At 39.3% G+C, this 24,143-nt stretch overlaps 1 protein-coding gene across 1 annotated transcript; it reads right to left on the bottom strand.

Annotated features, from left to right (window-relative positions):
- Window positions 1–46: 46 nt before the first annotated feature.
- On the bottom strand, window positions 47–23,805 carry C6H1orf146 (chromosome 6 C1orf146 homolog). The gene is made up of 6 exons (XM_090333675.1): window positions 23,740–23,805; window positions 8,571–8,671; window positions 2,371–2,464; window positions 1,579–1,747; window positions 891–969; window positions 47–277 (listed from the first exon to the last, which is right to left on the bottom strand). Exons 2-6 carry the CDS (start codon window positions 8,634–8,636, stop codon window positions 143–145), a joined length of 543 nt encoding a protein of 180 aa, XP_090189801.1. The 5' UTR covers window positions 8,637–8,671; window positions 23,740–23,805; the 3' UTR covers window positions 47–142.
- Window positions 23,806–24,143: the final 338 nt, after the last annotated feature.

Below are 24,143 nucleotides of genomic sequence, written 5' to 3'. Positions count from 1 at the left end.
GTATACATATTTAATGTGAATATTTTAAACATACTTGACCATAACTTACTACATATCATATTCTAACAAGAATTACAGGCTCACTTTTAATATTTTTCCCAAAAAAATACATTTATAATTGGGTTAATTGAATCACTAACATTTAGTTTGGGCTAATTGAATCACTACTCAGTTTTATCTTGTGAAGTGTTTTCCAAACAGGGCTTTGCTCTATGATGTAGGCTTTAGTTGTTATCATTCTATAACAGATGGTGTCTATGTTTGGTTTAGAGGTAGTCTATAAGAAGATATAAACATGTGGCATTATTTACAGAAACATTTTTTTCAGAATCAGAATTTAAAAAAATCTTTGTTCAGCATATATCTCTCCTATTTATACGCTAAAAACGTATGTACATGCTAGAGATGATTTCTATCGTCAAGGAATTTTGAACAAGTAAGCCAACAAGGTAGAATGGCATTGTAAATGCTCTAACAGGACATGTTCCAGGGGTATAATAAAGAATACCTAACTCTGGCTAGGAGACTTGGGGTGGCTGGGCAAGCCTTAATAAAAAGCCAACAACTAGTGAAGACTATTCCATAAAACATTTATACCCAGATGGCTCATGACTGCAATCTGACCAATGTTTATACTTCAGAATTTAAAGGAAGAGGGCCAGCATAATCATATAATTGAAGGTTCTTTTGGTCACAAGTAAATTGATAGCTGAAATAAGAAGCTTTGAGAGACTTGAGTTGAGACGTGGGAAAGTTACATGCATCAAGTATAACTTTCTGGGATAAACAGAATCAGGATATTTGAGAATCCTGCTAACAGATTATACAATGTGAAGAAACAAGTATACAACTGTGTATTTGTGTATGAATGTCTTTTCCCAGTGACTTACCTTAGCTATAGTGCACATAATATTAATAGCATTTACTGTGTTGTGTACTGGAAGTATCCGTAAGTTACTTCCCAGGAATCTGAAAAAAAAAATCGTAAGTTATACAGATCATTTTTCTTTTAAATGGATATAAAGAAGGAACTAACATTTTTGTTCAGTTAGATGTTTAATCATTCATGTCCTGCATGATACTTTAGAGGATTTGAGATGTCTTTGGTGCATAAATGACAAAACTATTGACTTTCATTTGGTCATATAGGAGAAGCCCATAAATCAACATGAACTCTAGCCATTAAATATGACAGGTTTTAATATTTATCTTCTAGCAAAATAAAACTCAACTAAAATCATTAAAAACTGGAATAACACAATACTGCATATGGAAAATAAATCTGTAGTGCTATTCTTTTTTTTCTTTTTTTTTTGGTGGGTCAGGCAGGGGGCTTGAACTTGGCCTGGGCACTGTCCCTGAGCTCTTTAGCTCAAGGCTTCCACCCTACCCCTGGGCCTGGGCATTGTCCCTGAGCTCTTCAGCTCAAGGCTACCTCCCTACCCTTGAGCCAAGCCCCACTTCCCATTTTCTAGAGGTTAAATGGAGATAAGAGTCTGAGGTCCTTTTCTGCCTGGCTGGCTTTGAACCTTGATCCTCAGATCTCAGCCTCCTGAGTATAGTGCTATTCTTTCATACCTCTGCTGAATCCTGAACATCAGCCTCCATTCTTGAGGCCCATGTAGTGCAGCAGACAAAACCAAAAAACTATTTCGGTGAAGATTAATAAATTTCTCAATTTTGATTAGAAATATTTCTTCAGTTGACATAATGCATTCATTAGCATCCATTAATAAAAATGCAACTCCTAGGAAAAATGGATGTAATATAAAGTCAGTCTGACGTATAAAGAAACATTTTGTTAACCCAACAAAGTCAATACAAATGTAGAAAATGGCCAGGCCCTGAACTCAAGGAGTAGAAGTTACTATCATAATTCTTACACAAGTAAACAACTTAGGCCTCTGAAGTGTCTGTATCAAAGAATAACTTATTCTAAATATTTCACGGAAGCCCATTTTGGTCAGTTACTATTTTTCTCAGACTAAGGCACTGGCCATGTGGAAATAATGCCTAACTTCAGTATCAAGACTATGGTGTGTGTGTGTGTGTGTGTACTAGTATTGGGGCTTGAACTCTGTTAATAAAGTAACTTTGTTTATTTTCATCTTAGTTCCAAACAATTGGTTTGTTTTTGGTTTTTATTCCCTGCTAGATTCACTGGCTCAGTTCTATTTTCGCCATTTTAACCTAAAGAGAAATGCATCTATAACTGGCCATAATGTACTACTGCTTTGCAGCAGCAACAGCAAAACACTTGTACTCCTAAAAGATAACACTGTAAGCTGTTACATGGTTACTAAATTACAGACGTTATAATTTATGTGCATATATTTTTAAGAACCAAGGAAGATGACAAATACACCATACCAGAACGAGAGAATATAATTGATCCGTCTTCCACTGAATCTGAATAGCGAACCTTGTAGCTTCGATTTTCTAGAGCAGTTGAAATTTCATAGCTCTTCAAAAGAATTTTCAGAAATACAAATTTTTAAGACATATTACAGTAAATTTTATGACAGTAAACAAAATAGAACATTTAATGGCTTATTTTTATAACTATACTAAGGATTTGTTCATCAAAAGAAGCCATCTTTTGAAAAAACACTGAAAATAAAATATTCCTAGATTGGAATTTGGAAATTAGTTCATGTACTTTGTTTTTTTTTGGGGGGGGGGCAAAAATGATTCAAGAGCATTAAAGATTAAACTGGGGCCAGGAGCATGGTCTAGTGGTGAAAGTATTTAGCTAGCATGCATGAAGTCCTAGGTTTGATTCCTCAGTACCATATACTAAGAAAAAGCCAGAAGTGGCGCTGTGACTCAAGTGGCGCTGTGACTCAAGTAGCAGAGTGCTAGCCTTGAGCAAAAAGTGTTCAAGAACAGTGCTCAGTCCCTGAGTTCAAGCCCCAGGACTGGCAAAAAAAAAAAAAGAAAAAAATTGAGAACCATAGAAAATGGAAACTTCTTTTTTTTGAAAAAATGATTACTTAGTGACTACATGAGCTAAATCAGTGTATAACTGGAAATAGGATGTAATGGGATGTGTTTTGTTTCTTAGATAGTTGACAGCACACAAAGTGCTATGCACAAAGAATACCACAGACAATAACCAATCCTCTCATTCATCTGTTTATATTACTATTACTTTAATATGCTTTTAAAAGATACTAGAAAATGCAGATGGAGAAATTATGTTTTCTTGCTTCAATACCAACTATAAAAAATTTGCCTGACCATTCTACGCAAGAAATTATATTAGTGAGGATCTAAAATCTAAGTAGTTAATATTTCCTGACAAAAGTTCCATCTTGTTAGTCTCCCCATCAATAAAAATCCCTTAAGTAAACTAATTTTATATTTTTTCCGCAGAACATTCTAGTTAAGCACATAGTCTAATAGCACATATAAAAAACAGGCTTCCTAAAGAGTATTTTGTGGTGCTTAATTCTAGCTAGGACTCAGGATATAGTTCTCAGGTAGTTTTACAATAATATGTTGCTTCCAGGATTAAGTGATCTAGGCCAACGTTTCTGCTGAAGGCAACTTGAAAACCTAGACAACTGAAACAAGTCTGCTTGAATACATCAGAGAGCTAGTATGATAGAAATTATAAGGCTAAGATCTACACAGAATTTCAAAGCTCTGACCACAGGATTTAGGCCATTTCTTCCCTAAGGGTGCCTGCCAATTCAGGGAGAGGCAAAAGAGACTGAACAGAGCTTTTGAGAAAAGTAGAGCAGCTCTCACAGGGAATTCAGCCCAGCTTCCAACAATTTCAATCTCCGAAGCTGAGCTAAGGTGATGCTGAGTTACTAGCATTCCCACACCGCTGTCCCTTGCAGAAGCACTATTCAAGAGACGTTTCCCAATCAAGTCTTCTCAAGCAGGTCTGCTGAATTACAGAACAAAGAAAGTGACTTTTCTTCATTATCTATAACTAGGGCCATCAAGCATCTCATTAAATAAAATATAGAAAACTTAGGGCTTGAACTGCCAATTTTAACAAAAATACAGATCATCTAGTTAAATCTGAATTGCAAAATATATAATTTTAAAGTGTAAGCTTAGGGCTGAGAGTTTGGCCTAGTGGTAGAGTGCTTGCCTAGCATGTACCCCAGGTTCAATTCCTAGGTACTACATACATAGAAAAAGCCAGAAGTGGTGCTGTGCTCAAGTCTAGAGCTTGAGAAAGCCCAAGGATAGTGCTCAGGCCCTGAGTTCAAGCCTCAGGATTGGCAATAATAACAAAAACAAAAATAACCCATAAGTTTATCCTATGCAATATTTTAAGCACACACTAAAAGTTGTTCATCTGAAATTCATACTTTTTTTTGTTGGTCATGGGGCTTGAACTCTGGGCCTGGGCATTGTCTCTGAGCTCTTCAGCTCAAGGCTACCACCTTACCTCTTGAGCCATAGTGTCACTTCCAGTTTTCTAGTGGTTAATTGGAGATAAGAGTCTCACGGTCTTTAGTGCCTGGGCTGGCTTTGAACCAAGATCCTCAGATCTGTCTCCTGAGTAGCTAGGATTACAGGCATGAGCCATGGCACCTGGCTATGAAATTCAAACTTTTAAACTAGCAAATAGAATATTAAGAGTATAATTCCATATGCACAATACAACTTTCTTCATTCATTAAGCAGAATGACTACATTATTTGCAAAGAAATGGATGGAACTGGAAAAAATAATTTTGAGTTAAAAAAATAGGCCTAGAAAGATAAAGGACACACATTTTCTCTCATATGTGGAAGTCAAATCTAATTTAAAAGTATACAGGTAAACATATGGGGTTGCATGCAAGTGTATACAAATTTATTAACTAAGAATGGTATGTGTAGGGTAGAATTCAAATGGTGTTAAAAGGATAACTAACAGTCAAAATGAAAACTGAAAAGCTGATATTTGATGTGTATGGGGAAGGTGCAAATGGGAGGACGCATAGATGAATGAAGAGAAAGGGGAGAATACATTCCTAACATTCCAATGCATATCCTATGAAACAAGAGGTGGGGTTAGGTGCTGGGGTTGGGGAGAATGATGAAAGGGGGTGATATTGATCAAGGTGTTTTGTACTCAAACTGGCATGTTGAATTATAACCCTTTTTTACAACCCAAGATAATAAAGATATGATTAAAAAGTGTTATTTACCAGGTGCCACACCTGTAATCCTAGCTACTCAAGAGGCTTGAGATATGTGGATCATAGTTGGAAGCCAGCCCAGGAAAGAAAGTCTATGAGACTTCTATCTCTAGTTAATCATAGAAAAATCTGGAAGTGGCACTGTGGCTCAAGTGCTAGAGTGCTAGCCTTGAGCAAAAGGAGCTCAGAGACAGAGCCCAGGCCAAGTTCAAGTCCCATGACCAGCAAGTGCACGCATGCACGCACGGGCACATACATATACATACACACACACACACACACACACTCACACCAGTGTCATTCACAGAATTAAGACTTCTTTAAGCTGGATGCTGACCAGCATACACACACACACACACACACACACACGCCGTGTCATTCACAGAATTAAGACTTTTCTAAGCCAGATGCTGGTGGCTTATGCCTATAATCCTAGCTACTTAGGAGGCTGAGATCTGAGGATCAGGGTCCAAAGAGCCTGGGTATAAAAGTCCCTGAGACTCTTATCTCCAATTAACCAATAGAAAGCTGGAAGTGGTGCTGTGGCTCAAGTGGTAGAGCACTAGCTTTGAGCTAGTGGACAACACCCAGGCCCACCATCAACAAAAAAAATAAAAAGACTTCTCTAAAGGAATATAGCATAACATCTAGCCTCAAATTTTCTCTACAATTTTAAATTCCAACACAAGGTAAGAAAATAATGTGACATACAAAATGGGAAGTTTACAGTACATGGAAGAAAAGTAGCAGAAATAATAGATGATAGAAATAGTCCCGTGGAGGATCCATATACATGTATATTTCATCTAGCAGATACATAGATTATGGTATTGATGCTTAATCTGTTCAAGGAGATGAAAAACAAGGCTGAATATTTTAGCAAAGAACCAAAAACTTTAAAACAATCTAACAGATGTGAACATCAGGAACACTTCTTGAAGTTTGAGCCAGATCTTAACTTGAAAAAAAAGCATTGTAACAAGCAGACAAAGCAAAGCAAGGAGATAAAGGTGATAAGAGCACAGGCTTAATAACAAGGAAAGGCATTCATACTTCTAGCTGCCATTCTTGGTTGATGAGTATGTTGGCTGTAGTCAACTAACTTGAGCACAGTGTCAGGAATAACTGCAAATAGAACAAAAAGTCCAGTGCTATGCGAGTGAATTTCAATCACATACTATTAGGGGATCCTACCAGAAGAATAATAAAAAAGAGTAATACATTCAGAAAGTATGAAATGGAGAAAGGTATGAGAATTGATTTAATCAAATAATCCAAAGGTAGGACTTGATTTTCCAAAGTAGATTTCCACAGGACATTATACATCCATGAGATATGAAAAGATATACCTTATACAGATGAGACTGGAAACCACTGAATTATTATATTATTATTTTGTCTTCTTTGGGGGATTTACAATGCATTGGAGCATTAAAAAAACAACACAAAAGTTGTCTATTCCAGCAAACCAAAGTAAGATCCACATAATAATCCTTTCCACATATATATTATCTACTAATTTCATGTAAAACTGAGTAGATCTAGCAAACCTACTCATATGAAAGCAAATATAAATTTAAAACAATATAAATAAGCACTTAAACAGAAAAAAAGGCATTTAATAGGGCTGGGAGGTAACTCAGTGGCAAAGCACTTGCCTAGCAAGTACAATGTCCTGGGTTCAATCCCCAGGACCAAAAAAAACAAAGAAAAAAATTACAGTTAAAAAAAGGCATCTACTAACTGATCCAGAGTTTACTAGAAATTTGAAAGTATGGCAATACAAAACTTTTCACCATAGAAATGGTGGATTTTGTTGAGTTCGACTTACATTTAACTTCTATATAACAGGTAATACTTGCAAAAATATAATTTGATGAAAATATACTCTCAACAAAGAATAAAATCTAATAGCCCAAATTACCAGAATGATTAGTATTCTACACTTTTGTGTGTGTGTGTGTGTGTGTGTGTGTGTGTGTGTGATTGTTGGGCTTGAACTCTGGGCCTGGGCACTGTTCTGAGCTCTTCAGCTCACAGCTACTGCCCTACCCGTGGAGCCACAGCCCCACTTCCCATTTTCTAGTGATTAACTGGAGATTAGAGTCTCTCGGTCTTTTGTGTTTTTGTGCCCAGGCTGGCTTTGAATGGTAATCCTCAGATCTCAGCCTCCTGAGTAACTAGGATTACAGACTCAAGCCACCCTGCCTGGCTCTATACTTCTTAAAACGATTACACAGCACAATTTAATAGGAAAACCCTTTCCCGCTCTTTCATTGGAGTGCTAGGGATTGAATCTAATCCCTCACATATGCTATACAACTGACTAATTACTGTGTTATATTCCAACCCCAAAACTTAAGTAAGGTCTTGATAAGGAGACCCAGGCCTGCTCCTGGGGAGGGGGAACCAGGAAGATCACAAATTCAAGACCAAATTGGGCAGTTACTGAGATTGGATCTCAAAAACAAAAAAGGGCTGTGCATGGTTCAAGTAACACAACACTGTGTAAGGCACTACATTTAATTCCCACAATTGTTCAAAGGCAACCTAAAAGATGCTTTTACTGGGCTCTGTGAATAAACTAAAAGTCCCAAACTCTGTACCTGTGCCCTGTGATCTGAGCTATTCTCTACTGCAGTCCCTTTGCAATCTCTTTGGGCTCCAGGAAAGACCAAGTTCATGAAAAACATCCTGTGTGGAGACAAACTGTCTCTCAAACCAACAATATTTTCTTCCTATCATCTTAAAGGATGAAACAACTCATATCATCTCCCCTGAAACTTATTCCTGTCCATCCCAAAGGTAAAAACAGGTACAAAAACAGAGACAGTGTTCAATCAGGCACTCCTGTAGTTTGGGCATGTTAATTAACTATGTATACCCTTCTCAATCTTTCCCCACAATTCTTCCTATTAAACCTGAGCCATGTCTGTACCCCTGAAAATGCTGGATATGTACTGAAGTGCCATCTTACCATGGCTGATTTGTAACAAATCCTCCTTTTCTGCCCTTCACCATGTCTCTATATTTGGCATGTGGGGGTGCATGGCTGGACCTACCTTGGGACTCCTGGACTTTGGTCCTGGGATCTTAAAACCTGGTTTCACTATCACAAAATAAAATAAAAATCTTAAATAATACACATGTGCCTATGGTTTTCTATTTCTAGAACCTCTTAATGTTCTATTAGAGTAGGATTAGGAAAAAAAAGTTCAGAAAATTTCCAGCCTTCAAAGATATAAGGAGGTAAAATGCTGAATATGGATGCAAAATGTTAGTAACTTAACTTAAAAATATACTTCCTTCCTTCCTGCTTCCTAAAACTGAGGACAGATAAGAGTCTTAAAAAATCTTGTTCTCCATGATTGCTTTTAATGTTTTAATTAAAGACCAATACTCTACTCCAAATGCCCATTACCTTCAGAGATGAGCTAATAATAACAGTGGTTGTCCAATTTCTTTCTTTTCCACTGTCTTCAGCCATCTTTGGATTATCCCAGCTCCTAAAGGTGTCACGACCTGAGAAAGTTAAAAATAACACAGAAATATGTTTATGGGGGAGGGGGATGGGAGGGAAAAACAGGGAAGAGGTGATACTTTCAAAAAGAAATGTGCTCAAAATCATGTTGAACCAGAGATAAATCAAGAGCAAAAGAACAAAAGGCATATGGTTTCCTTGATATGTGTATATTAGATCCAAATAGTACAAGAGTGATGACTTAATATTCAGGTATCCAAGGTTATCGACACGGTCTTGGAGATATAAACATAATTACATAGACATAAAAATCTATGATGGGGTATATACTCTATAGACATGTTATATTATATAGATTGATATGTATCTATGACAAACTGTCAATTTTATGTTCTAAAAATCTATGTGCCAGTGATTGCATACAGATTCTCTTATTGAATATTTGTTTGTTAAACATGACATTTGAAATATGATGTAAAAATCAGTGTTAATAAAATCTTTCAAGAAAAAAATGTGCTCATTACCTGACTTATGTAACTGTAACCCTATCACCTTTACAATAAAAAATGAATATTTATTTGATAAATAAGTAAATGAAAGAGAAATAAAACTTAAAATAACAAGTGCATTTTAAGTATCTGAATATCCAAGTTTCAAAATGGAAAAAGAAAGTAACAATGGAAAAAGCAATATAACTCAAGTTTCATCAATTTTGTGTACCAGTTCCTCAAGCCAGTTTCTACAGGGTGATGGGCAAAGGTCAGGTGACAGTTATAATAAAGGAAAGAAACAAAAGAGTAGGAAACCATTTTACAAAGTTGTTTGGTATACCAATATCCTTGAACACAGTTGAAGGGTAGAGCCTGAATGCCTGCAGTTCTAACAAGTACATAGTGGATGGAGATGACGCTGGTCTGAGACCAGACCTGAAGAACCGTGTGCTAAGGGGGAAAAACGCATTTGAGGGAACAAGAAGAAAGTACTATATAACTAAATCTGCTATGAAATTATGTAATAAGAAAATATCTCAAAGTGTTTGAGAAGAAAATAAAGTGAGAGGTAAAGATCACTCTAGGCCTAGGTTACAAAACTGAATCTCACTGTGTTCTAAATATGACTTTTCTGATTACACTGAGACTGACCATGCTTCCACTTTTGTGAAAGGCTTGTGTTTTTTACTCAGATTTCTACTAGAAATGTGTATAATTTAGTCTTCTTCGATGTTGTTGTTGGTTGTGAGGCTTGAACTCAGGGGCTGGGTGCTATGCTTGAGCTTTTGCCCTCAAGGTTAGTGCTCTACCACTCTGAGCCACTTTCAGTTCTCTGATGAGTAACTGGAGATGAGTCTCATGGACCTTGGTGTGGATGTGTAGACCAGGGGCTTCATCATGGCAGGCTAGGATTTATGGCTGCTGCCCAAGTGGCAGATAAGGGGTCTTACAGCTGCCTAGACATGAAGGTCACTTTAAGGAGATCTTGTTATCTTATGTAATTGTAACTGCCCCAGAGGAGTGGCATCTGAAGGTGAAGGGGGTAGGAGGCCGATTATTTACTCCTTTACTGAATGGGCCTAGTGTTGCCTAAGAGGAGATCATGCTAAGCTATGGGAGAGGAAGCTGTTTGCCTAACAAATTTCAACAGGTTTCATTGTTCTATTTTCACATATGCAAACAAACTTCAACCATGTTAATCTTCATTCACCTCCTTGTTAGCCCAACCCTATCAGTATCCAACACACTAAAAAAAACAAAAACAAAAACAAAAAAAAACCTGGGGGCCGGGAGTTTGGCCTCCTTGTAGAGTGTTTGCCTAGCATACATGAAGACCTGGGTTTGATTCCTCAGTAACACATACACAGAAAAAGCTGGAAGTAGTGCTGTGGCTCAAGTGGTAAAGTTCTATCCTTGAGAAAACCCAAGGAGAGTGCCTAGGCCCTAGCCCTATGTTCAAGCCCCAGGACTGGCAAAAAACAAAAAATTTAAAAACCTGCTTTTCTTTCCCTGTATACCACCCCCTGCTCAAAGCTTTCACAGCCATCTTTATACTGTTGTTATAACAATTGCAACGTATGTAAAAATGATTTGTCCTCGTTCCTTTTTCTTTTCCCTTCTCTCACTTAGTTCCTTAGTAGAGTCATAGTTTTTTCATGCTTTTGTTTCATTTTTACAGGTATGAGGGCTTGAACTCAGGGCCTCTCATCCACTTAGCTCGCTTGCTTATGGCTGGCCCTCTACCACCTGAGCTATGCATCCAGGCTTGCTTTTTGCTGCTTAACTGGGGTTAGAATTTCAAGGACTTTTCTGCCTGGGCTGATTTAAATTATCCTCAGAATTTTGGCCTCTTGAGTTATTAAGATTACAGTTTTGAGCCACCAGTACCTACCTTGGACTGTTCTCTACCTAACTAGCTACATATATACATATGTCTATGTACATACACAGCTATATATATACATATGTACATGTCCACAATATGTATATATTTCAGGTCCACCTCCCACATGTGAGAAAAACATACAATATCTGGCTTTTTGGTCTTTGCTTATCTCACTTAGATGTTTTCCTCCAATTCCATCCATTTTCCTTTAACTTCTATGATTTCCTTTTTCTTTATGGTTAGGCAATATTCCATAGTATATGCACATACACACCACATCCTTATCCCTTCCTCTCTTACTGGGTACGTTGGCGGATTCCACCCTTAGCTTTTTTGAGTATTGATTTATTCTCCTTTGGATATATGCCAGAGTGTCAAACATATGACCAATGTTAAGAAGTAGGGTCCATTCTTAGGTTTTTGAGGAACTTGCATACTGATTTCTATAGTGGTTGTACTAGTTAAAAAATCCCATCAAGTATCTGAGCATTCCTTTTTCTCTGCATTTTCTCCAGCACTGACTGATAACTGTCATTTCCACTGGAGTGAGATGAAATCTTAGTTTTGGTTTTTCTTTATAGCTAAGGATATTGATCATTCCTTCATGTATTTAAAGCCATTTGCCATACCATGCCATTTCCTCCATCTAAAACAACAACAATCTGATCTAACAAAATTCTACCCATTTTTTTTCTATTATCTGTGTGTTTGGTTTGTCTTTTATTTTTTTGAGACAGTATCTCCCTTTGTACCCCAGTCTTGACTTGACCTCTTGTGCTCAAGCGATTTTTTTTCTTTCTTGTGTGTGTGTGTGTGTGTGTGTGTGTGTGTGTGTGTGTGTGTGTGTGTGTGTGTGTGTGTGTGTGTGTGTGTGTGTGTGTGTGTGTGTGTATGGGGCTTGAACTTGGCCTGGACTCTGTCCCTGAGCTCTTCAGCTCAAGGCTACCACCCTACCCTTGAGCCAAGCCCCATTTGCCATTTTCTAGAGATTAATTGGAGATAAGAGTCTTAGGTTCTTTGTGCCGGGCTGGCTTTGAACCGTGATCCTCAGATCTCAGCCTCCGGAGTAGCTAGGATTACAGCCATAAGCCACCGAGCTCAAGTGATTTTTCTGCCTCTGCCTCCAAAGTGCTGGAATTACAGGCATCACAGGTGTGTTCAATCACACCAGCTCTACCACATTTAAGTGCTCATTTTACTTGGGCATTTCAAAAAGTTAGTTAGATGTGGATTAAGGTCTCCAAGAGATAACTACTCCATAAATATCAATATGCAGTAAAAAGCCCAAAAATTCTTGGCAGAGTTTAGTATATGTTTTCTATAGAAGGCTGGGAGTAAATGTTTTAGGCTCTGTGGGCTGTACATTATCTGTTGCAATTCATTTCTCTCCTTACAAAACGACAGCAATCACAAATCAGGGAAAACAAATGAACTGCTTTGTGTTTCTTAAAATCTATTACTGTGTACTAAGAGAGAAATTTCACATAATATTCATGTTGAAAATACAATTTTTCTCTTATTTTTCAACCAACAAAAATATCAACCATTCTTGGCTCAAGGACCAAAGGTAGAAAGTCAGATTTGGTTCGTAAATAATAGTTTGCCAACCCTTCCCTAAGATATTCACTACAGATTAAATGTGTTTCTTGCCTATGTATCAAGAATGGCAATAGCCATCTACTGTTCTTGGAATTGTGCCAAGATTGTTCCATGTTCTGGGAATGACCCCCTCCCCCCTTGCTCAGGGCCCATGTACTTGAACCCCAGGTGGCAACAGCTTGGTGCTCAGTGGTTAGACACCTGAGCTCTGATTCAACCATGGTTTGAGTTATCAAATAGCCAATCAGGTAATTGTAATTCCCCTATAAAAGCTGTGTAAAGTTCTTGCTCAGGGCCTTTCAGCGTTGCCGGCTACGGGTACGCGGAGGCCCGAGTCTAGACTCGTAAATAAACGACCCTTGCTTTTTAGCTTTGACTGTGGCCTCTGGTGGTCTTTTCAGGGTTCTAGGAATTCGGGTATAACAAGAATAATTAAGAAAACAGTCACTCAAATCAGGTTCTATAGATCTAATTCTTCCATTGAATCCTTGTGGAAAATAGCTGTATTATGGTAACTAAAATTAAGATTAAAGGGAAAAATAAAGCAGGTGAGGATATAAAACAGCAGGTCCTCTTACATCTGTGAACATAAAGTAAAAATTGATATGATCAGTGTGAAAGATAATTAGGTTTTCTTAGTAGAAACAATTTTCTTTTTTTTCTTTTTTTGTCTTCTTGGTCATAGGAGTTGAACTCTGGGCCTGGGCATTGTCCCTGAGCTCTTCAGCTCAAGGGTACCATCTTATCCCTTGAGCCACAGTGTCACTTCCACTTTTCTGGTGATTAGAGATAAGAGTCTCACATGACTTTTTAGTCTTTTTAGTGTCCTAGCTGGCCTTGAACAGTGATCCTCAGATCTCAGCCTCCTGAGTAGTTAGGATTACAGGCATGAGCCACCTCGCCTGGCTAAGATAGATAATTTTCTATGAGGCTTAAGTGTGCTTCCATTGCTGTGTTGTGTATGCCAAGAATATAGAGCTCCAAATGCTCTTTACCTAGGTCGTTTTTATTTTCAGCAGCTGGCAGGAAAGAATGGCACTATCAGCATAATAAACGTTTCTCTCCGTTAGCAAAACCAACTTCAAGTGCAAACAGGCACTGAGCCCATTTGTGTTGTTTCCACATATCTAGTAAGACTTGAAGGTACAAGGAAACCAGGAAGAACCTGGAGCTTTAGCTACTGTTGTTGCCATGACTTTTGTGCGTATATATGTGTGTGTTTGTGTCTGTATGACACAGTGCCATTGCTAGGACTTGAACTCAAGGCTTTGTGCTCTTACTTAGCTGATTTTGCTCAAAAGCTGGAGTTCTACAACTTGAACCACAGCTCCACTTCCAGTTTTTGGTGGTTAATTCTAATTAAGGAGTAGGAGGTTGGAGTCTCACAAACTTTCTGCCCAGGCTACCTTTGAACTGTGAACCTCAGATCTCAGGTGCCTAGTTTGTTGCCATGAATTTAAAATATCCTTTGTTTCTGATCCAGGCATCATACATTTTCCAAAATTCCTTAAACAATAACAAGCCATCTTTGTTTGCAAGCAGGTGGAAAATGTGTGACTTTTCTGCACTTGATAGGTATTAAGTACTAAAGCTGAAGATACACATAACCAGTAACCCAGTAATTCTACTGCTTAGTATGTACTCAACTGAAATGCATGCAATTTGTACAAAGAAACTTATGTAAGAATGATCATAACATTTTTATTTTGCCAATGTTAGGCTTAAGCTCAGAGCCTGAGCACTGTCCTTGGGCCTTCTTAAGGCTAGAGCTCTACCACTTAAGCCTCAGCACCACTTCCAGCTTTTTTCTATGTATGTGATACTGAGGAATCGAGGTCGGGTCTTCATGCATGCTAGGCAAGCACTCTACCAGTAGGCTAACCTCCTGGTCCCAACATTTTTTACTTTATTCCTCATCTTTCTGTTTAAATTTTATTTTTAATAATATTTCTCATAGAATGATCTATGTGGTAACGGATTAGAGTTGGCTACTCTTGACCATAGTTGCAGTTCATCACTATGAATTTGTTAGCTTAACACAGATGCAAATGAATATATATATATATATATTGCACAAATGTATTTCTTTATACTCTGACAGCTAAAGTGCTGTTCCAGACACTACAGTAGCAAAATATGTATCTATCACCCATGGTAGTTTCTATCATTTCTGTAGCAAAGAAACCAGGTCTTCTTGGAGAAAATGGCTGATCCTACGATTTGGACAAGAAATTCACCAAATGATCCTGGAGCATTTGCATTGCTCAAAAGGAAGCAATTAAGAAATATAATTTGAGGCCAGAGTATGGCATAGTGGTAGAGTGCTTACCTAGTATGCACGAAGCCCTGGGTTCGATTCCTGGGTACCACATGCACAGAAAAAGATGGAAGTGGTGCTGTGGCTCAAGTGATAGAGCACTATCCTTGAGAAAGCCCAAGGTCAGTGCCCAGGCACTGAGTTCAAGCCCCAGGACTGGCAAATAATATATATATATATGTATATACAATTTATCTGAATAAGTCTCCCCACATATCTCCAGTGACATAAAGAGCAGAGGAACAAAAGGAAATGATGCAATTAAAACAGCAAAAAGATTAGAGCAGCAAAATAAAACAGTATTATAGGGTTGGAAGATGGTGCCGAGACAATAGGGACCCAGCCTAGCTCACTCCCACAAAAAAGAGAGAATCAGGGAACCCACAAGCCAACTGCCTTAAGAAACCCACAACTACAAATTCAAGAAGCAACGGAGAAGTACACAAACTGGAAAAGAAATCCAGATAAAGCTTATATCCAATGTTCTCAAAGAATCCAAAACGCGAGGAACCCTCCTCCACCCCTTGATGTGGGTTCTGAGCCTCGAAAGCTGAGGCGCCCTCGCGGACCCAGGAAGACCCGACCTCCAGCAACTCCAGCAAGCGGCAGGATCCACATGCAGGAACCCACACAGACCGGGCACTGGAAGCACAGACAGCGGCGGGGACTAGAGGGTAAGCAAACAACCCTCTAACATCATGGAGCAGCTCACAGCCAAACCCCATCAGTATATAATCCAACGGGTTCCCCAAACCCATTGAAGAAGCAGAGCTGGTGGTGAGCTACAGATCTTAACCCAGACCCTCCACCCCACCAGAGAAAGACTGGCAAGTGCAGGGGGGGGCAAGGAATTCAGAATCCTGTCCCTTCGCCCAACAGCCCCTCCCCCAGGCCATTGAGTGAAGACTTACAGGAGGGCAGGCTCTAAGAACCAGCACCCCACCAAAGTGGGTGAAGGTGTCCCTGCTCCCACCTGCCCAACAGCCTCCTCTCCCAGACCACTCAAACTGGAGACTGAGGGGCACTAAGACCTTGCCTTCCGACAGAGGGTGGAGGTGTGTATGAGTCTGCGCTCCAGCATCTGACTGGCCCAAACCTAAGGGGGTGCCCTCCTGCAGGAAGATCTCTGTATTCTGGAAGTCCTTCCTCCTAATATCGGGTGTCAGAGCCTATCAGGACAAAGGTGGGCAGGACAGGGAGGTCCACGTGTTTACTCCCACTATAGGTCTCAGCAGAGAGTGATAAAGCAACAACACATTCGTAACCAGTGGTAATCAAGTCTTGTGCCTTGTTTCGTGCACCTTGCCTTGTTGCCCCTTGCCTCAAAGCAGTAACACTTGCGTGTTGCCTTGCCTCTCAGCAGAAAGTAATTACCGACCATATAGCTCAAAGTAAGACATGGCGTTACTCAGCACCAAGTAAAGATCGCCACCTACTAACCGCAGAAAGAACCTACAACAACACTCCTTCATGCCTTGGAAAGCGCAATGACGAATTACGACATATATAAATAATCAAAGTCCCACACAATGCCCCAAAGGAAACAAGAGTGAAGGGATGAAAGAGATGTCACCATCGCAAGAAATGACACCTGAAGAGACACGAAACATGACTATTCAAGGAGATGATTGTAGACATGACTAAAGAGATTAAAGCAGAGTTACAAAAACAATTCCAGGAATATAAGCAGGAAATTACCAAGGAGCTCCTTGAATTCAAAAGAGAAATGGAAGAAAAGATTAATACCCTCTCAGCAGACATGGTCAGCTCAGAGTCCACAATTCAAGTAAAAATGGATGCATTAAGCAACAGATTGACTGAGATGGAGAACGGAAGATAAAACACAAGAGCTGGAACACAGAATCATCAGTCTAGAGAAATCAGTCAGAATTCACCAAAGAGAACTCAAGGACCTGGCAGACACAGCCAAGAAATCTAATCTTCATATAATAGGGATCGATGAAGGGGCAGAGTTCCAGGATAAAGGAAAACAACCCTTATTCACCAAAAACATAGCAGAGAACTTCCCCAACCTTAAAAGGGAAAATATTCACATTATTGAAGGTTTCAGGACTCCAAACAGGCAAGATCCTAGAAGGAACTTGTTTAGACACATCATAGTAAAAATACTAGACCTGAATACCAAGGAGCGGATCTTAAATGCTGCAAAAACAAAGAAAGAGCTATACTACAACAGGAAAAATTAGAATAATGGCAGACCTCTCCACACAAATCCTAAATGCAAGAAAAGCTTGGAAAAACATCATTCATGCCCTGAAGACCAACAACTGCCAACCCATACTGATATATCTAGCAAGACTAGCATTTACATTTGAGGGAGAAACAAGAATATTTCACTCCAAAGAGAAGCTATATGAATACATGAACACTAAACCAGCATTACAAAAAAATATTAAATAATCAAGAACAAATTGCAGAACAGCAAGAACTCCCATTAAGAAGCAATTACCTATAAATCACTAAACACAAAAGGGAAAAAAGAGAAAGAAACTCAGAAGTAAAAATAATGACAATGGACACTGACCACTTCTCCATAATTTCCCTATATTTGAATGGGCTGAACAATCCAATCAAAAGACACAGAGCAGCAGGCTCGATTAAGAAACACCACACATCCATATGTTGCCTCCAAGAGACCCACCTCACTGCCAAAGACAGAAACAAACTCCAGGTAAAAGGATGGAAAAGAATTTTCCACTCCAATGCACCATGCAAAAAAGCAGGAGTAGCAATCTTAATCTCCGACAAAATTAACTTTGCAGTAAAATCAGTACATAAAGATAAAGACGGCCAGTACATATTAGTAAAGGGTACAATCCATACCCTCAATACTACAGTTATAAACATTTACTCCCCAACACGGGAGCACCCAAATATGTCAAGCAAACTCTCTTAGAATTACAGAACAAGATAGACTCAAACACAATCATAGAGGGAAACGCCACTCTGACCAAATGACAGGTCAACTCAACAAAAGTTAAGCAAAGACACCATCAACTTAGACTACATCATAGCCCAGCTGGACTTAACAGATATACACAGAGTCTTCCATCCAATGGCAAAACTTTATACATTTTTCTCAGCAGCACATGGAACACACTCCAAAATAGATCATATAATAGTTCATACAGAAAACTTAAGCAGATACAAGAGGACTGATGTAATCCCATGCATTCTACCTGACCACAGTGGAGTCAGACTAGTTCTGAACAATGCAGTCAAAGTCAAAAAACATTCAAATTCTTAGAAGCTGAACAACAACACTTCTGAATAACTCTTGGGTTACAGACCAGATTAAAGAAGAAATTCAAAACTTTCTTGAATGTAATGACAATCAAGAGACATCACAAAGGAATTTATGGGACACAGAAAAAGCAGTTCTGAGGGGCAAATTTATCGCACTAGGAGCACATATTAAAAAGACAGAAGAAGAGCATGTAAATAACTTTAAAAAGAAATTGAAACACCTAGAGGAGCAAGAAAAAGTTAATTCTAAAACAACTAGAAGGACAGAAATAACAAAAATAAAATCAGAAATTTCAGAGATTGAAATAAGATCCACTATATACAAAATTAATAAATCAAAAGCTTGGTTCTTTGAAAGAGTCAAAAAAATTAACAGACCCCTAGCAAGATTAATCAAAACAAGGAGAGGGGAGACTCAAGTAAACAAGATTAGGACCCCACAGGAACAATCACAACCGATATTCAAGAAATTCAGTCCATTATGAATAAGTACTACCAGGGCCAATATTCAAAGAAACAAGAAAATCTAGTAGAAACCGATGACTTCTTAAATAAATATAGGCTACCCACATTGAACAATGAAGAGGTAAAAAAACTGAACAAACCAATTTCATACAATGAAATTGCGGAAGCAATCAGGGAAATGCCAACCAAAAAGAGCCCAGGTCCAGATGCTTTCACTGTGGAATTCTACAAGATGTTTAAAGATGAAGTAACACCTGTACTCTTGAAACTCTTCCGAGAAATAGAAGCAGAAGGAGCAATACCAAACTCATTTTTGAAGCTAATATTACTCTCATCCCCAAACCAGGGAAAGACCTAACAAAAAAAATAAAACTACAGACCTATCTTTCTAATGAACACAGATGCAAAACTCCTCAATAAAATACTAGCCAACCAAATCCAGAAACAAATTTAAAAAATTATACACTACAATCAAGTAGGCTTCATCCCACAGATGCAAGGCTGGTTTAACATTCACAAATCAACCAATGTAATACATCACATCAATAAAGCTAAGGATAAGAATCATGATAATTTCTCTGGACGCGGAGAAGGCATTTGACAAAATACAACATCCATTCATGTTGAAAGCACTAGAAAAAATAGGAATAAGAGATACATTCCTTAAAATAATTAAAGCCATATATGACAAACCTACAGCCAGTATTATTCTAAATGTTGAAAGACTGGAACCGTTTACCTTAAAATCAGGAATTAGACAGGGATGCCCACTCTCTCCACTTGTCTTCAATATAGTGCTGGAACCCTTAGCCAGAGCAGTAAGACAAGAAAAGGACATTAAAGGGATCCACATAGGGAAAGAAGAAATTAAACTATCCTTATTCGCAGATGACATGATCCTCTACTTGAGTGACCCAATAAGCTCCAATCCCAAACTCCTAGAATTAATAAACCACTTTAGCAAAGTGGCAGGATACAAAATTAACCTTCAGAAGTCAGTAGCCTTCTTGTTCACCAACAATACACAAACAGCAGGCCAAATAAAGAAAATGATCCCATTCACAATAGCCCCCAAAAGAATAAAATACTTAGGAATTAACTTAACCCAAGATGTAAAGGAATTATTTAATGAAAACTATAAAAGCCTAACAAAACAAATTAAAGAGGACACTAGGAAATGGAAAGACATCCCATGCTCATGGGTAGGGAGAACCAACATAGTAAAAATGGCTATACTGCCAAAATTGATATACAAATTCAAAATCACAAAGACATTCTTTACTGAAATAGAATATACAATCCAAAGGTTCATATGGAACAAGAAAAGACCTAGAATAGCCAAAACAATTCTAGGCAAAAAGAGCAATGCTGGTGGTATTACAATACCAGACTTCAAACTCTACTATAGAGCCATAATAACAAAAACAGCATGGTATTGGCAGAAAAAATAGACCAGAAGATCAATGGAACAGAATAGAAGATCCAGAAATAGAACCACATACCTATAGTCAACTTGTATTTGACAAAGGAGCCAGAGATATAGAGCGGAACAAACACAGCCTATTCAATTTTTGGGGCTGGCAAAACTGGACAGCCACCTGGAGCAAACTAAAAATTGACCCTAGCCTTTTGCCATGCACAAGCATTAACTCAAAGTGAATCAAAGACCTCAATGTCAGACCAGAAACTGTGAAACTGCTACATGATAGAGTAGGAGAGACATTAGAACTCATAGGTACAGGCAAAAGATTCCTGAACAGAATCCCAGGGTCACAACAGATTGGAAAGAGACTCGATAAAATGGACTACCTAAAAATAAAAAGTTTCTGCACAGATAAAAGCATAGCCTCAAAAGTAGAGAGACAGCCAACCAACTGGGAAAAGATATTCACCAATAATACATCTGACAAATGCTTAATATCCAGTATCTACAGAGAACTCAAGAAACTAATCCCCCCCAAACCCAACAAAACATTCACTAAATGGGCAAGGGAACTAAAGAGAGACTTATCAGAAGAAGAGATTAAAATGGCATGAAAGCATATGAGAAAATGTTCCCCATCCATGGTCATAAAGGAAATGAAAATAAAAACAACCCTAAGATACCACCTTAACCCAACAAGAATGGCCAAGATTTTGAATTCAGACAATGACAGATGCTGGCGGGGTTGTGAAGAAAAAGGAACCCTACTGCACTGCTGGTGGGATTGTAAACTAGTTCTGCCACTCTGGAAAGCAGTACGGAGGTTTCTTAAAGAACTGAAAATTGGCGGGTGGGGGGGGGAGGGAAATAGGTACCAAGACATGTGAAAGGGTATCAATGTATGTGAATTAATGCACCTTCTATCTGGCAAATATCATGTAACCCTTTTACTAATTACAATAAAAAATGCAAAAAAAAAAAAAAAGAACTGAAAATTGACCTTCCCTACCATCCTGCCATACCACTTCTGGCTATCTACCCTGAACATCATAACCTAAGATATGATAAGGACACCTGCTCAGCTATGTTCATCTCTGCACTATTCACAATAGCCAGGCGATGGAAATGATCCAGATGCCCTATTGCAGATGAATGGATACAGAAAATGTGATACACACACACACACACACACACACACACACACACACACAAAGGAATTCTACATAGCCAACAGACAAGATAAAATAATGGCATTTGTAGGGAAGTGGATAAATCTAGAACGAATCATGCTGAATGAGACAAGTCAAGACCAAAGGAACAAAAGACTCATGGTATCCTTAATATGTGGCTATTAGATCCAAATAGTACAAGAGTGAGGACTCAAAAGTTGCATACCCAATGCTATGGACATGGTATTGGAAATATAAACACAACTACATAGTCATAAAAACTTATGACTAGAGACATAATGTTTTATTACATAGATTATTATGTATCTATGACATACAAACCCTCAGCCTAATTTTGATTGTTCTAAAATCTATGTGCCAGTGATTGCATATAAAGAGTCCCTTCTTCAATACTTGTTTGTTAAACATGTCATTTGAAATATGATGTAAAAATCAATGCTAATAAATTCTTTAATTAAAAAAGGGAACAAAACAAACAGTATTACATTATAACCCAAAATATAAATATCGTGAACCCATGCAAATATACTCAAATAAAATGTCTGAATAAATAGGATATCTATACACACTTCTATATAACTGTTATAGATACAACCTCAAGAAAGGGGGAAAAAATATATATTGACTTTCTTCCAAAAAGTACAGTACAGAAGGGAGGAGAGTAACTTTACACTGAAGACATCTCTGACACTGCAGCAGCCTGTTGGTCCACATGTATATTGATAGTCATAAATCATACTAACATTATATTCTTCTGATATGACACAATTTTTCTCTCAACCACAGTTTCAATCCTCTAATGAGAAAAGTATCAAATAAATTCAATTAGAGGGTATTCTACAAACAACTGAAACAGAACTGTGAAAGCAGCCAAGGTCATCAGAATAAAGTAAGCCTGAAAAACTATCACTGTTAAGAAGAACCTCAGAAAAGTCTATGTATATGTACTGTCAATTTTTAAAATCTTACTTGAAAAAAATCTTACTTTTTCTTCACAGCTCATTACAAATTCTACCTCCTCCAAGAAACTGCTTCAGATCCCCTCAAACAAAATGAGATTTTTTTTTTTTTTTTGGTGGATCATGGGCCTTGAACTTGGCCAGGCGAGGTCCCTGAGCTCTTCAGCTCAAGGTGACTGCCCTATCCTTGAGCCAAACCCCACTTCCGTCATTCTAAAGCTTAATTGGGGATAAGAGTCTCAGGTCCTTTTGTGCCTGGGCTGGCTTTGAACCTTGATCCTCAGATCTCAGCCTCTTGAGTAGCTAGGATTACAGGCATGAGCCACCACACCCGGCCAAAATGAGATTTCTTATCACTCAGAATTTGTCTTACACTTCCCGTGTGCACTTACCATATTCTGTTCAACACGGTTATGAATATATTTCATTTCACTTACCAAATCGTAAAGTTCATGTCAACCAAGTGATACATTCCACGGTACTCGGTTAAAAAGCAGTTCAAAGCAAAATTTAAAACACCCACAAATCAAAATGAAAGTTACTTTCGTTGAGCACAAGTATCTCTCAAGGCAGTCGCATCTGATCATTACAAAGTTCACCCTTCTGGTTTGAAACCAGCTGTTCTATAATTTCCTCGTTTGCTGCATGAATGCATGAAGGACCAACTCCATGAGAGCAGAGACACCTTTCTGCTTTCCTCAGTTCAGCATGGACATGGGCATCAAAACATAGACACACACACAGACACAGTGAATTGAGTAGAGAGAGAGAAATCCAATTCTGTTCCCTTCCTCCCCCCTCCAGTCACCATGAAATTAACTGTCTCGTCAATGACAGGCCACCTGAAAAGACATGCAGAGGCATCTATGCAAAAAGACCGTTGCTAATCTGAACACCGCGTTGCCTCCATCTGCCTCCATCAGTAGCTCCCGTGTTCCTTTGAACTCTCCACACTGTGAGACACACACTTGACAAGCAAGGGAAGAGCGCGCACTCTACCTAAGCCAGGTCACTGGGGTCACGGGTCCGAAGCTCCCGAGCAGGCCAGCGCAAGGCCCGTGGAGGACTAGCAAGGAGCACAGGCCTGGACCGCGGGCCACGGCCGCTACCTGGGCATCTCTGGGGAAACGCCACAGAGCCCCGGAGGCCAGGTCCACACGTTTCTCCACACGTTTCTCCCCTCCAGCCGGCCGGCTTCCCTTTCTCGGTCAGTGAAGGTGGGGCCTCGGGGCCTCCTCAGCCCGACGCGCCAAGGCCTTCCACGCAGGGCTCTCGTTCGTCTCGCGGCCGGGACTGACCCGCCGCGGTCTTCCCAGCGACTTGTTGCTTTGGGTTTCGGTGTCTTTTATTCTTTCTTTCTTTTTACTTTTTAGGTAAAGAAGGAACGTGAAAATAGTAAAAGACAAATTCCCCGGGGCGCCCGGCAGGCCCGACAAGGCCGCAGTCCGGCCAGCCCACCACGGAAAAACCGCTCAGTGAGGGACGGAAACCGCCGGGAGAGCCAAACACAGACCTGGTCTCCAGGTGTTCAGAGGCCCCCTGGCTGTGTCGTGACTTCCAGAAGGTTCCGGAAGCTGTGGGCGGCAGGCTGCGAGAGCTTTGCACGTCTGCGCAGCTGCGGCTCCGCCCACTTCCGAAGGGCTCTACAGGGTTCCCCAGTGCCCCTGCAGACACGGCTTCTGCTTCTGCGCAGCTGCGGCTCCGCCCACCCCTGCCCAACTATTTCCCTCTAGAGACCAAGGCTTGCAGTAAGTGTTATGAAAAAAAAACAATCTTAAACAGGGCACCTGTGGCTTATGTTTGTAAGCTGAGGATAGCTGTTCAAAGCCAGCCCGGGGAAGGAAAATCCAAGAGACTCTTATTTCCAATTAACCCCCCCACCCCCCAAGCCAACCTTCCCAAAATAGCTGGAAGTGG

The sequence above is a fragment of the Megascapheus bottae genome, chromosome 6 (genome assembly GCF_031878675.1).
Source record: "Megascapheus bottae isolate mThoBot1 chromosome 6, mThoBot2.hap1, whole genome shotgun sequence".
NCBI classification, from domain to species: domain Eukaryota; kingdom Metazoa; phylum Chordata; class Mammalia; order Rodentia; family Geomyidae; genus Megascapheus; species Megascapheus bottae.
This window is presented reverse-complemented; position numbering and strand designations above follow the sequence as displayed.